This window comes from Lactuca virosa, chromosome 5 (assembly GCF_052849685.1).
Source record: "Lactuca virosa cultivar CGN04683 chromosome 5, Lactuca_virosa_CGN04683_v6, whole genome shotgun sequence".
In the NCBI taxonomy this organism is placed as follows: domain Eukaryota; kingdom Viridiplantae; phylum Streptophyta; class Magnoliopsida; order Asterales; family Asteraceae; genus Lactuca; species Lactuca virosa.
In genome coordinates, this window is record NC_136430.1 from 356,897,647 (window position 1) to 356,910,079 (window position 12,433).

Consider the following 12,433-nt stretch of genomic DNA (forward strand, 5'->3'; position numbering starts at 1 on the left):
GGCACTCAAGCTTCATGAAGTCATTCTACATCAAAGAGGTATGTAATTCTAACTTGATATATTCATATGAATCAATGTTATTATGCTAGTTAGGATGAATACCTTGGAAAGTTCATATTTGCATGTATAATAGAGAAAACATAGATCCAAGGTATTTAGGGTTGCATGTACACTTAGGAGTGTTAGAATGCTCAAAACCCAACACAATAATCTACACAAATCTTCAACATTAAAGAGGTCTTTGGGAATGCCTCTACTAAAATGTTTTCTTCATAATAACAAGTTCTGCTCCTCCACTTTCAATCGTTTAACACTGTTGGTTCTCCTATTTCAATTACTCCTAATGATATACGTTATGCAGTCCGATCCTCCTTGTGTCCGAATCCGAGAGATGAACAAACCGTTATATGTATATCAGGCCTTTGTCCCGGGAGAATGCTCTGATGCCAAAGTCAATATACAAGATATAGAAGTTCGGTATCATATTTGAGAATTGATTTAGATTACTTACTTCTGAAGCGTTGGAGTTGGATAACTTTTATACCATAATGCGTAGGGAAATGGAGACGAGGTCGGGCAAAAAAGGTCCCCATCTTATCGTCATTAATGCTCCTTTAGGACAAGGGTACAAAAGCTATACGTGTGAAGTGCAACATGTCTTGTCATTATGACTACCCGAGATTAGCTTCCATCCGATGGGTAATCAGAAACTGTCGAATATTATTTCCCATATTTCCTTGATCTGACATCCTCGATCGCTTGTTTACAACATTCTTAATCATACACAATCTTCGGCCGTAATGTCCTTGGCTTGGCCTGCGATCCCGTCTTTAGTGTTAGATCCTTGGTCCTCCGTCGTTTAGACCTTGACTCGGTCTAAACGACCGAGGACCGTAATGTACTTGGCTCGGCCTTGATCTGACATACTCGATCGCTTGTTTACAACATTCTTAATCATAAACGATCTTCGGCCGTAATGTCCTTGGCTTGGCCTGTGATCCCGTCTTTAGTGTTGGATCCTTGGTCCTCGGTCGTTTAGACGTCGACTCAGTCTTGCCATGTTCGACTCGGTTTCAGCATGTTTGGTTTGGTCTTGTTAGAGGTGTCATACCTCATTAAGTTCCCCAAGTTCAGATCATTTTTAATGATTCGAATTTGAGCCGTTGTCCTAGGGGCTCGTGTGTAATTAAGGGTAAAGGATAAGTCTGTATGACAAATCAGACAACTAATTTGACTATTACTGTTTTTCAAATCATCATTGTTTGCCGAGTAATCGTTGCTTCAGGATTTTGCACTTTCTTCCTATTTAACGTCTTCATTATCTTTTTGCCATGGCAAAGGATGACCGTTCTATTCGTATGATTTCATCTTCTATAACCCATAAATTACTGGATGATTTTGTTAAATCTTATCACATTGATTCTTAGTTTAAGCCCATACTCCCTCAGGAGAACCAATCCATTATCGACCCACCTCATGGCTATGTGGGTGTTTATACAATCTTCTTTAGATTTGGCCTTCGTCTTCCTGCCTTTGATTTTTTGAACTCCATCATGAGTTACTACAAGCTCCATGTTATTTAAATATGCCCTAATGGATTGAAGAAAATCATGTGCTTCGTTCTCATGAACATCGTCCCATCATTATCAGTGTTTTGCCACTTCTATTTAAAAATGGTGACCAATGAGTGGGTATCGTTTTCCATTCGCCATAGTTCTATTGAGATCTATGACGGTTTGTCATCATCCATTAAGAAATGGAAACCTGAGTTCTTCTTTGTGGACTCTTCTGCCTTTGGTCCATTCGTTCCTCTTGAAGATCCCCCTACTCGCGACCATGAATCTTCTCCTGAACTTACTCCTGAAGAACGTTATGCCATCGATCGTCTTGTTGCGAATTTGGTTAAGTGAGCTGACCCCGACGATTTTACCCTTAAACTTGCCGAATTGGGAAGTGCCGCCTATGCTAGTGATAGACCTCCAGCCCTATGTTACGTAGTCAAGGGTGTTCCCTACTTGAATGCCTTCATCAACAATCATGATGGAGTTACTACAAGCTCCATGTTATTTAAATATGCCCTAATGGATTCAAGAAAATCATGTTCTTCGTTCTCTTGAACATCATCCCATCATTATCAGTGTTTTGCCACTTCTATTTAAAAATGGTGACCAATGACTGGGTACCCTTTTCCATTCGCCATAGTTCTATTGAGATTGATGACGGTTTGTCATCATCCATTAAAAAATGGAAACCTAAGTTCTTCTTTGTGGACTCTTCTGCCTTTGTTCCATTCGTTCCGATTGAAGACCCCCCTGCTCACGACCATGAATCTGCTCCTGAACTTACCCCTGAAGAATGTTATGCCATCGATCGTCTTGTTGCGAATTTGGTTAAGTGGGCTGACCCCGACGATTTTACCCTTAAACTTGCCGAATTGGGTAGAGCCGCCTATGCTAGTGATAGACCTCCAGCCCCGTGTTACGTAGTCAAGGTATTGCTTTTTCTTCCAAGTCTGGTGAAGGTCCCACAACATGATTGGTTGCTTCTACTGATGCCGACCCTTATCTGGAACCCGAAGCTAGCATTGATTCTCATATTGGAGATGATCTTGGGGGTCATACCATGGCCTCATCTCCCCCTTGAAAAGGAAAACAAAAAAACCGAAAATACTTATGGCAAACCACCTATTTTTTCTACCAAGCTTCCAAAAGGCGCGTCCAAATGAAAGAGAGGGACTATGGTGCTTGACAGTGAGACCGCTTCCGGGGATACAAGTATTACCCTTGCCAATAATCCTTCAAGAATATTTTCCCTCAAGCATCCCGGGACGCTCATCCTTCTAAACTTGTTATTCCTTCGGCTGAGGGCAATAGTGAGGGTGTTCACCGAGATGACTCCACATACCATATCGTCCATATATCTCCAGAGGTTGTTGTTGGGTCATCCGGGCTGCATGAGTGCCCTATTCATTCGGACATGGAGTTAACTACTGCAACCGAGACTACTGCAGAGTCTATTATGCTCATCACCCCTATTTCTACTATCGTACTCGTCCCCCAAGTTCCATTGATTACCCCGATTCCAACCACAAATCTTTCTTCATACACGGAATCTCTAGGGTCGTGTAACATTTGGATCCCGAGCTACTTTATATTTTACAAATTTGGCATTTTATAGGATCGCCATGACGTAGTGGGGAGGCACCACGACGTGGAAAGTCAAGGTCAGCCCGTGTTTTTTATTTAAGACGCCACGACGTGGCAACTGGCAGATAATAAACCCTAGTTTTTAGGTTTTGCTCCCTATTTAAAGGAATGAGGAGGCTAGGGTTTGTTCACCATCCACCTCCATCAGACTTGTGAAACCCTAAATCTCTCTCTCTCTCTCTCTCTCTCATTTTGAGTTTTTTTTGGTGTTCTTGAAGCCTTGGAAGGAAGAAAGAAGATGAAGTGAGCTAAAATCAGCAAGCTAATCCTAATCCTTGGTGTTAGCAATCTTCTGGACCCTTGTAAGTGTCCAAGACTTGATTTTTATCAAAATAGGTTGCTAGATCTTATCTTTTGTCCCTTAATATTCATGTTTTGTGAGTTGGAATGATGGGATCTCATAAAGCTTGCAACTTTATTAATATATGGAACTTTGGGTATGATTATTGGTTTGGATCTGGTATCTTGATGGGTTTTGAGCCATGCATGAGATTTCGATAGAAAAACCCTCTTTTTGGCTCATTATGGCTTCAACACATGTATTGGACATGCATGTTTATAAATCACCAACTTTTATGTTGGATTAGGTATTAGAATCTGTTCTGGAGTAAATGAGCTATGGACTTTTAGAATAAGTGCTTAATGGGGAAATTCATGTCATATTTAGATCCTTTGAATCTAGGGTTTGAGATTTTGACCTTGTGGATGGTCTTATCGGGTAAAGTTGGAAAATTTAGCCTTCTAGACCTTGTTTCGGACCAGATCTAAAATTTGGAGCCTTTGGGATCGAAGAAAACAACTTAATCTATTAAGCTACTGAAAACCCAGTGCCCACAACGTGGCTCAGGTGGCCACGGTGTGGCGGCGGGGAAAATCGCGACTGGCTGTTACTAGATGGCCACAGTGTGGCCATAGGTGGCCACGATGTGGCAGTTGACTAAAGTCAACATCGACTGTTGACTTTGGCCATTAAGCTTTGACTTGATTTGACTTTTGGTCAAGCACCTATTTTAGAGGAAGAGATCAAGGCTTATTTGGTTTGACTAATTAGGTGGTGTGTAGTAGTGGTGTTCTGTCAGTGAGTGCTGTAGCAGTTGAGCATTTTCTGTGAGGCGAGTCTTATCGCCATACTAGTGGGTCGAAGGCACCAATGTCGGCCCACTGATTCATATGTGTAGGATGTATGTGTCAATGTGACTATTACTGATTTGATTGTATGATATATGAATGGAACCAATCTGGGCTTGGAGTCATTATGGAATTGGGGTTGATACGGACCCGAAACAACTACTTGCATTTACATGGGGTTGTTACGGACCCGACACAACCACGTGTTGTTATATTTATGTGTATGTTATGTGGTATTTTGGCGAAGCTCACTGAGCTTTGTGTTTACAGTCCTGTTTATGGTTTTAAGTACTTCCGATACGAAAGGGAAAGGCCCTACGCGATGGAACAACGTCCCCCCCCCTCATGTTTCCACGATTATGAATTCCTTTACTCAGATGTTTTTTGGATAGTTTTTACCTTGGATGTTTTCGAGACATATGATGTATGGGATTGATGAATTTGAAAATGAAAATTTTATCACTGTTTTTGGGACGTTACAAGTTGGTATCAGATCATTGGTTTGAGGGATTCGTGCACATTTTCAGGTGTGTCAGAACTCAAACTGAGGAAATGATAATCTTTTAAAAGAAAAAATGAATTTCCAAAAGATTTTTACAAAATATAAAGGGGGTGCGATGCGTGCATTTAGCCGAGCTCAAGTAAGTGATTCCCAAAATACCAACATCCATGTGTTGTGATTAGTATACTAGATAAATGAATTGCATGCTAGAGTAGGGCCAAGGATACCATCAACAATCGTATAATAGAATTGACTGATTTATGTGTGTAACGCCCGCGTTTCCAGCTAGGCTTAGTAATCAAACATGTAACCTTTGTGGTCAAGTCATGTAGTCATTTTGTGAAAGAATAAGACAGGATTATTCATATATTTTGTGCTTATGTGTTTGATATGATATTAAGATATATTATATAATAAAATAAATAAGATTTAAAATATATGTAAAAAATAAAAGATCACTTAGGGAAAATAATCTCAACCTGGTTATAGTATTCGTAATTAGGATCCCATACATATCTAGAATGCCTCAATCCGACTTAGAATGAAAAAGAGGAAGCGCCAAAGTCTCGCAATAAAACCGACATGGTTACGGATAATGTAAAAAGTGAATATGGGTTAGATTGCTTTTTAGCTTAGGAAGTCTAAACGGAATTCATAGATGTCGTAAAAGCGAATTCGTGCATCTAGGTATCATCTAAATCTGACTTCACTAGAGGAAGTTATGATTTTTCTAAAATTTGGCGCAACAGTGTGCGCACTGATAACGAATTTTAGATCGATTTGTTAGCCAAAATAATCTAAATGAGAGTTGAAGACATCGTTGTAAGAATTCGAACGATATAAAAACCATCGAAAACGGACGCTGGATGTGAGAGTTATGCATTTTATACGGGCTTTAATAGGCTAATCCTGTGTAAATAAAAATAAATCCAAAATTAGCCGACAGAGTCTAAAGGAAAGTTGTATATCACGTCAAGATCTTTCCATGGATATAAAGAACGTCAAAATGGAGCTTGTATGAAGGAGTTATGCAATTTTGAAAATATGGAAAATGTCACACGCGCACGCACATCGCGCGTAGCTTACACGCGAAGTCAGCCATGTAGCACCACCCAGATCGTGCCACGTGTCGGCAACCTAGTAGATCAACGTCACCCTTATGCGCGATGTGCCTCCTGTTGCACAACACGCAAGACTCCAAACTCACATATAAATACCAGCTCATTCTTTCACTCCTCCCCACACCCTCCAGTCGATATCTCTCTGAAAATTTCGATAGTTAGCCCATTTTTCTTCATTCTAGCGTGCGGTGAAGCCCTGCGACACCCTCGAGTTCTCAGTTTGCCATAATCTTCGTGTAGGAAGGACCTAAGTCAGTATTGTGCCCGTTTAGATCCTGATTCTCGTCTATTATACTCTGTAAGTGAGCTACACTTACTCTGCCCCTGTGTAATTTATAATTATAGTTGTAAGTCATTACTAGGATCTTATAATTAAGATTTATCAACGATTCCAAGTTGTTATGTTGATTGATCTACTATGGGAGAGGTTTTTAGAATGGTCATGTCGGCTTGGTTGTTGGATTTCAGAAAGACTTTATGTCGAAATGATCCTGCCTCCAGACTGTCCTGCCTAGCTGATCATTACTTGTTTGATCTTGAAGTAGACTTTGGAATTGTTGAGAAATCTAAACTATTAAGATAATAGTTCCACGTAGTATGAAACTAGATTAAGACGTAACTTTATGTATATTTAGGTCTTTCAAGAAACGTGTAAGGCGAAGCTCTACCCGATTCACCAATCACTAGAAACTTTGTCAAGTGAGTGCATAGTTATTATCAAGAACATAATCTTAACTTAAAAATATCCATATAATAAATATTGCTTGTATTATCTGTGTTTTGTGCTATTTGTAAAGATAAGATAGTAACATTTGGATTAGGAATTGTTGTAGAAATTAATTGCCTTTAGATATAAGTCTTGCCTTAGATTAGGAATAAGACTTATAAAGGATTGCTTAGTGTCAAATAGGCTTGGAATCGATTAGGTCTCATAGTTGGGTTAGAGTGTGAGACCAGATCGGAGTGTAATCCTCCCCGTCTTGGGATGACTAGAAATGGTGGGTCCCGATCAGACAACCAGACGGTATGTCTGGGTCATCGACCAAAGTAGATGAACAACACTTGGTTGTTCTAGGCGGTCTTGTGAATTACGTTGCTAGCATGGATTTATAACCCATGGACGTAGATGAAATGGAAAGCCATATTCATCAAAAGCTCTGAACATTGGTTGCCTTATATGACTTACACTAGCCAAGGACTCCCCTAGCAGGTGTAGTCAAACAGCTGCTTAGACAATTCATCCGATAAGGTGATTCTTCCAGATGAATGTCAAATTAGGATATGTGAGGATCGTTTGGGATTGGCTAGATGGTCTTTGAACATGTTATATATTTATACCTGATACATGTCTTGCAAGAATGGTATTTTATCATTAAAATGTTATGGACTTGAAAATCCTACGTATCTCATCAGCTTTCCCAAACCTGACCCACTCATTTTATTGCATCACAGGTAGTGGAGCCAAAGTTGAAATTGCCTAGTTAGGATGTTGAGTGGAATAAAGGATAGGCCTGCATTAGTTATTTTAGGACCTTTTTATTTACGTTGTAACGTATGTTCAGATATAAACGAATGACATCCCATAGGTTTTAATAAAATAACTTTTGTTATTTCAAAAATGTTTATTTAACTGGGAACTTACGCATTTTAATACTTAAAAGCGTAAAGAAAATTTTTAAATTGGTTCTGAAAAATAGGGGATGTCACAGTTGGTATAAGAGCATTAGTTTAAGTGAACTAGGAATTTAGGAAAATTCTAGACTTAAACTTAGATACTAAGTATGATCAGTATGATGTGCTGTAGATTCCTTAGTTGCTTTAGACACTTGCCTTAGGACACTGTAGGAAGATGTCTCAACTATGTGCTAAATATATGTGGTAGATAGTCTATCTTATTTATCCTAAAATTATCACCTCTACGACTTTAGTACTCGAACGCTATGACCATCACGAGGAGCGGTAGAGTCGTCATGAACGAAGGAGGTCCAGCACCTCAAAATGTCGGAGGCTACAATAAGTATAAGGATTTTGTGAATTGCAAGCCATCATCATTTAACGGGAAGGAAGATCCCGTAGGAGTCATGGATTGGATATCGTAGATGGAGTCGACTTTCCTGACGTGTGGATGCACAGGAAAGCTACAAACCACCTATGTTGTGAGGCAGTGCAAGGGTACGACGATGCGTTGGTGGAACACATTGGGGAAGATTTTGAGCCCCAATAAGCCGTTACAGCTGACTTGGGACAAAGTCTTGACCCATTTCAATAGGAAGTTCTATTCGGCTGAGAAGATGTTGGAATTGGAGAATCAGTTACTGGCTTTAAAAAAGGAAGCATGTCAGCGGATGAGTAGACCAACTCCTTCATTGATAAAATGGAGTTCACCCTACGACTCGTTCTAGACGAACTGACCAAGATTGATCGGTATGCTAAGGGGCTACTGTGGGAGTACATTGTGCTAGTAATGCAGGCACCTACCTTCGAAGTGGTCATCTGGGCTGCAAAGTATGTCGAAGTAATGATGAAGAAGAGAGCTACCGACAGAACTGAGGTCGGTGAGAATATAAAGGTTGAGGGAAGTAACAATAACAACAAGAAGAAATTTACAAAAACAAACGACAAATCTGGAAGCAACCAAGAAGGGAAGTGGTGCGACTAGTGGAAGAAGAAGCATTTCGGTGACTGTTTCATTTGCTTAAAGTGTAAGAAGCCAGGGCATATTTCCAAAAATTTCCCTGTGAAAGGAAGAGTTTGTTTTAAGTGTGGGGAGGAGAGGAACACGAAGGCGGAATACCCGAAAGCGGAGAAGGTGATCCCGAGGATCTTGCAACCAAAACACAAGGGTCGGAGCTACCAGATGACCCTCAACGGGGATAAGGAAGAAACCGATGGTTCTTTAGGTACATTCTTAGTTAATCAAATTCCTGCAAAGATATTATTTGATTCTAGAGCAGATCATTCATTTATATCGCATGAATTTGGTAGGAAACTTAGACTATCACCGTTTAGACTAAGTACCCCTATCTTAGTAGAAGTAGTTGTTGGTAGGAATATACCTGTTAGCAATAGGTTAGAGGCGGTAAGTATAGATTTAGTTGGGAATGAATTCTATCGAGAGATTTTACCTTTTGAGTTAAGTGAGTTCGACGTCATTCTCGACATGGATTGGTTAGGAGAGAACCTCGCAGACATCTTGTGTGGAAGGAAGATGGTGCACATCAGTCCACCTGGAAGAAATCCAGTCTTCGTTTATAGAGATAAGAGTAGAGTGAAGTCTGGAATCATCACGATGATGAAGGCCAAAAGACGCTTATCGAAGGGATGTTCGGAATTCCTAGCATACGTAATCGATGCGAAGAAGGAGAAAAGGGAAATGACTGATATACCTGTGGTGCGAGACTTTCTGGAGGTATTTCCAGATGAATTACCAGGATTGCCACCAGAGAGATAGGTAGAATTTAGAATCGACTTGTTTCCAGGAAAGACGCCGATTACGAAGGCGCCGTATCGTTTAGCACCAACAGAGACGAAGGAGTTAATGACACAAATCCACGAGTTATTAGACAAAGGTTTTATAAGACCTATTTCATCACCCTGGGAAGCTCCAGTACTGTTCGTAAAGAAGAAAGACGGTACTATGAGAATGTGTATTGACTATCGGGAGCTAAAAAAAGCTACGATCAAGAATAAGTATCCTTTACCTAGGATAGATGACTTGTTCGATCAATTGTAAGGAGCAACCGTTTTCTCCAAAATTGATCTCAAATCATATCACCAGTTAAGGACTAGGGAGCAAGATATCGAGAAGACAAACTTTAGAATCCGATATGGACACTATGAATTCCTCGTTATGTTGTTCGGACTAACAAATGCTCCAGCAGCATTCATGGATCTGATACATCAAGTTTGTAAACATTTTCTTGATAAATTAGTAATAGTGTTCATCGACGACATCTTGATTTACTCCAGGAAACAATCAAGATCATGGAAAACATCTCCGAGAAGTACTGGAGTCCTTAAGAGGGAGAAACTTTATGCAAAGTTCTCCAAGTGCTACTTTTAGATACACGAGATTCAGTTATTGGGTCACGTAGTTAACCAGGAAGGCATTATGGTTGACCCAGAAAAGATAAAAGTTGTAATAAAGTGGGAGATACCAAAGACTCCCACTGAAATCCGTAGTTTTCTGGGATTGCCAGGTTACTATCGAAGATTCATCCAATTTCTCTTTTATTGTAGCTCCATTGACAACCGTGACAAAAAAGGGAGTTGTCTATACTTGTAGCGAGAAGCAAGAAAGAGCTTTTGGTGAATTGAAGAAGAGATTGTGTGAGGCACCAATCCTCGTCCTACAAGAAGGAACTGAAGATTTCACAGTTTTCAGTGATGCTTCTAAGATTGGATTGGGATGTGTCCTTACCCAAACATACAAGGTAGTAGCTTACACCTCAAGACAGCTAAAGCCCCACGAGCAGAATTATCCGACTCATGATCTAGAGCTTGTAGCAGTGGTTTTTGACCTAAAGATATGGATGCATTATATTCATGGAACCAAATGAAAACTCTATATGAATCATAAGATCCTACAATATCTATTTGCTCAGAAGGAGTTGAATATGAGACAAACACAATGGATGAAGCTATTCACGGACTACAATTGCGAGATACTTTACCACCCGGGTAAAGCAAATATCGTAGCCAATGCCCTGAGTAGAAAGGTGATTCCTGAACGAAAGAGAGTTAGATCGTTGAAGATTGAAGTAATCTCAACGGTTATAGAGAAGATCAAAAATCTCATACAAGGGCTCTGGCTGAGAGTGATATGAAGGAGGAACGTATAGGCAAAACATTCATGTTTGAAGAAGACAAACAAGGGTTGAAGACGTTTAAGAATCGTATTTGGGTGCCAAAGATGGGTGGGATACAAGATCTTCTCATGGATGAATCTCATAAGACTATGTATTCTATACACCCAAGCAGCACCAAAATGTACTTAGACTTGAAGCCCTGTTATTGGCGGCCGACAATGAAGGTCGGCATAACAATTTACGTAGCGGACTGCATAATATGTGCGATACTGAGGGCACAACATCATAAGCCATATGAGAGTCTGGAACCCTTACCAGCACCCATAGGGAAACGAGATGATGTTAACATGGACTTCATAACAAAGTTGCCGAAGACAAAGAGAGGTCACGACATGATATGGGTTGTAGTAGATCAAATTACGAAGAGTGCGCATTTCATAGCCGCACGAGAGAATTAGTCTATGCAGAAGTTGGCAGACACCTATGTAAGGGAAATCGTAAGAATTCATGGAGTTCCCTTATCTATCTTGTCAGATAGGGACCGTAGATTCACCTCCAGATTTTAAAAAAATTTGCAGGAGGAGTTAGACATGAAGTTGTGTTTGAGTACTGCTTATCATCCACAAACAGATGGACAAAGTGAGAGAACTATCCAAACCTTGGAGGATATGTTGCGGACATGCACCTTAGAGTTTTTGGGTAGTTGGTATAACCATCTATCCTTGTCCGAATTTTCCAACAATAATAGTTATCACTCAAGCATCAAGATGCCTCCCTACGAAGCACTATATGAAAGGAAATGACGAACGCCGTCGTGTTGGATAGAAGCAGGAGAAAAGCATTTTGCGGGTCTGGATATAGTACATCAAACCACCGAGAAGATTAAAGTCATTAGGGAAGGTATGTTAGCTGCCCAATGTCATCAAAAGAGCTACGTAGATAAGAAACGACGACCGATAACATTTGATGTAGGTGATCAAGTGTTACTTAAAGTCTTGCCATGGAAGGGACTTATTAGATTCAGAAAGTGTGGGAAGTTGAGTCCTCGTTTCATAGGACGATTCAAGTTACTTCAAAGGATAGGGAATATAGCTTACAAGCTTGAATTGCATGCCGAGCTGGAAGGTATCCATAATACCTTTCACGTTTGTTATTTGAGGAAGTACTCAGGAGAAGAAGTGGATATGCTTCCACTTTCAGAGTTAAGGATCGACAAAGATAGGCGGCTGGTTGAAGAGCCTATAGAAATCATCAACCGTAAGACAAAGAAGTTACGTCGTAAGATGATTGACTTAGTGCTAGTGCGATGGAAACACCCAACATGGTCAAATCTCACCTGGGAAACAGAAAGTGACATGAAGAGTCGATATCAACATCTGTTTGCTGACACATGATTCCGGGACATAATCATCCTAACGGGGAGAGAATTATAATGCCCGCATTTCAAGCTAAGCTTAGTAATCAAACATGTAACCTTTGTGGTCAAGTCATGTAGTCATTTTGTGAATGAATAAGACAAAATTATTCATATATTTTGTGCCTATGTGTTTTATATGACATTAAGATATATTATATAATAAAATAAATAAGATTTAAAATACACGTAAAAAATAAAAGATTACTTAGGGAAAGTAATCTCAACCTAGTTATAGTATTCTTAATTAGGAT

The 12,433-nt window shown here is 39.9% G+C and overlaps 1 protein-coding gene across 1 annotated transcript; it reads left to right on the forward strand.

Moving 5' to 3' along the window:
- Nucleotides 1-11,564: 11,564 nt before the first annotated feature.
- Nucleotides 11,565-12,159, forward strand: LOC145113489 (uncharacterized). The gene is made up of 2 exons (XM_079049568.1): nt 11,565-11,625; nt 11,738-12,159. The coding sequence occupies exons 1-2, from the start codon at nt 11,565-11,567 to the stop codon at nt 12,157-12,159; spliced, it is 483 nt and encodes a 160-aa protein (XP_078905694.1).
- Nucleotides 12,160-12,433: the final 274 nt, after the last annotated feature.

Excerpts from the sequence above, each read along its gene's own strand:
- LOC145113489 (XM_079049568.1), top strand. The coding sequence starts at position 11,565 with ATGACGAACGCCGTCGTGTTGGATAGAAGCAGGAGAAAAGCATTTTGC. Across the intron at positions 11,626-11,737 it reads ATTTTGCGGGTCTGGATATA|GTGATCAAGTGTTACTTAAA; the intron begins GTACATCAAACC and ends CATTTGATGTAG.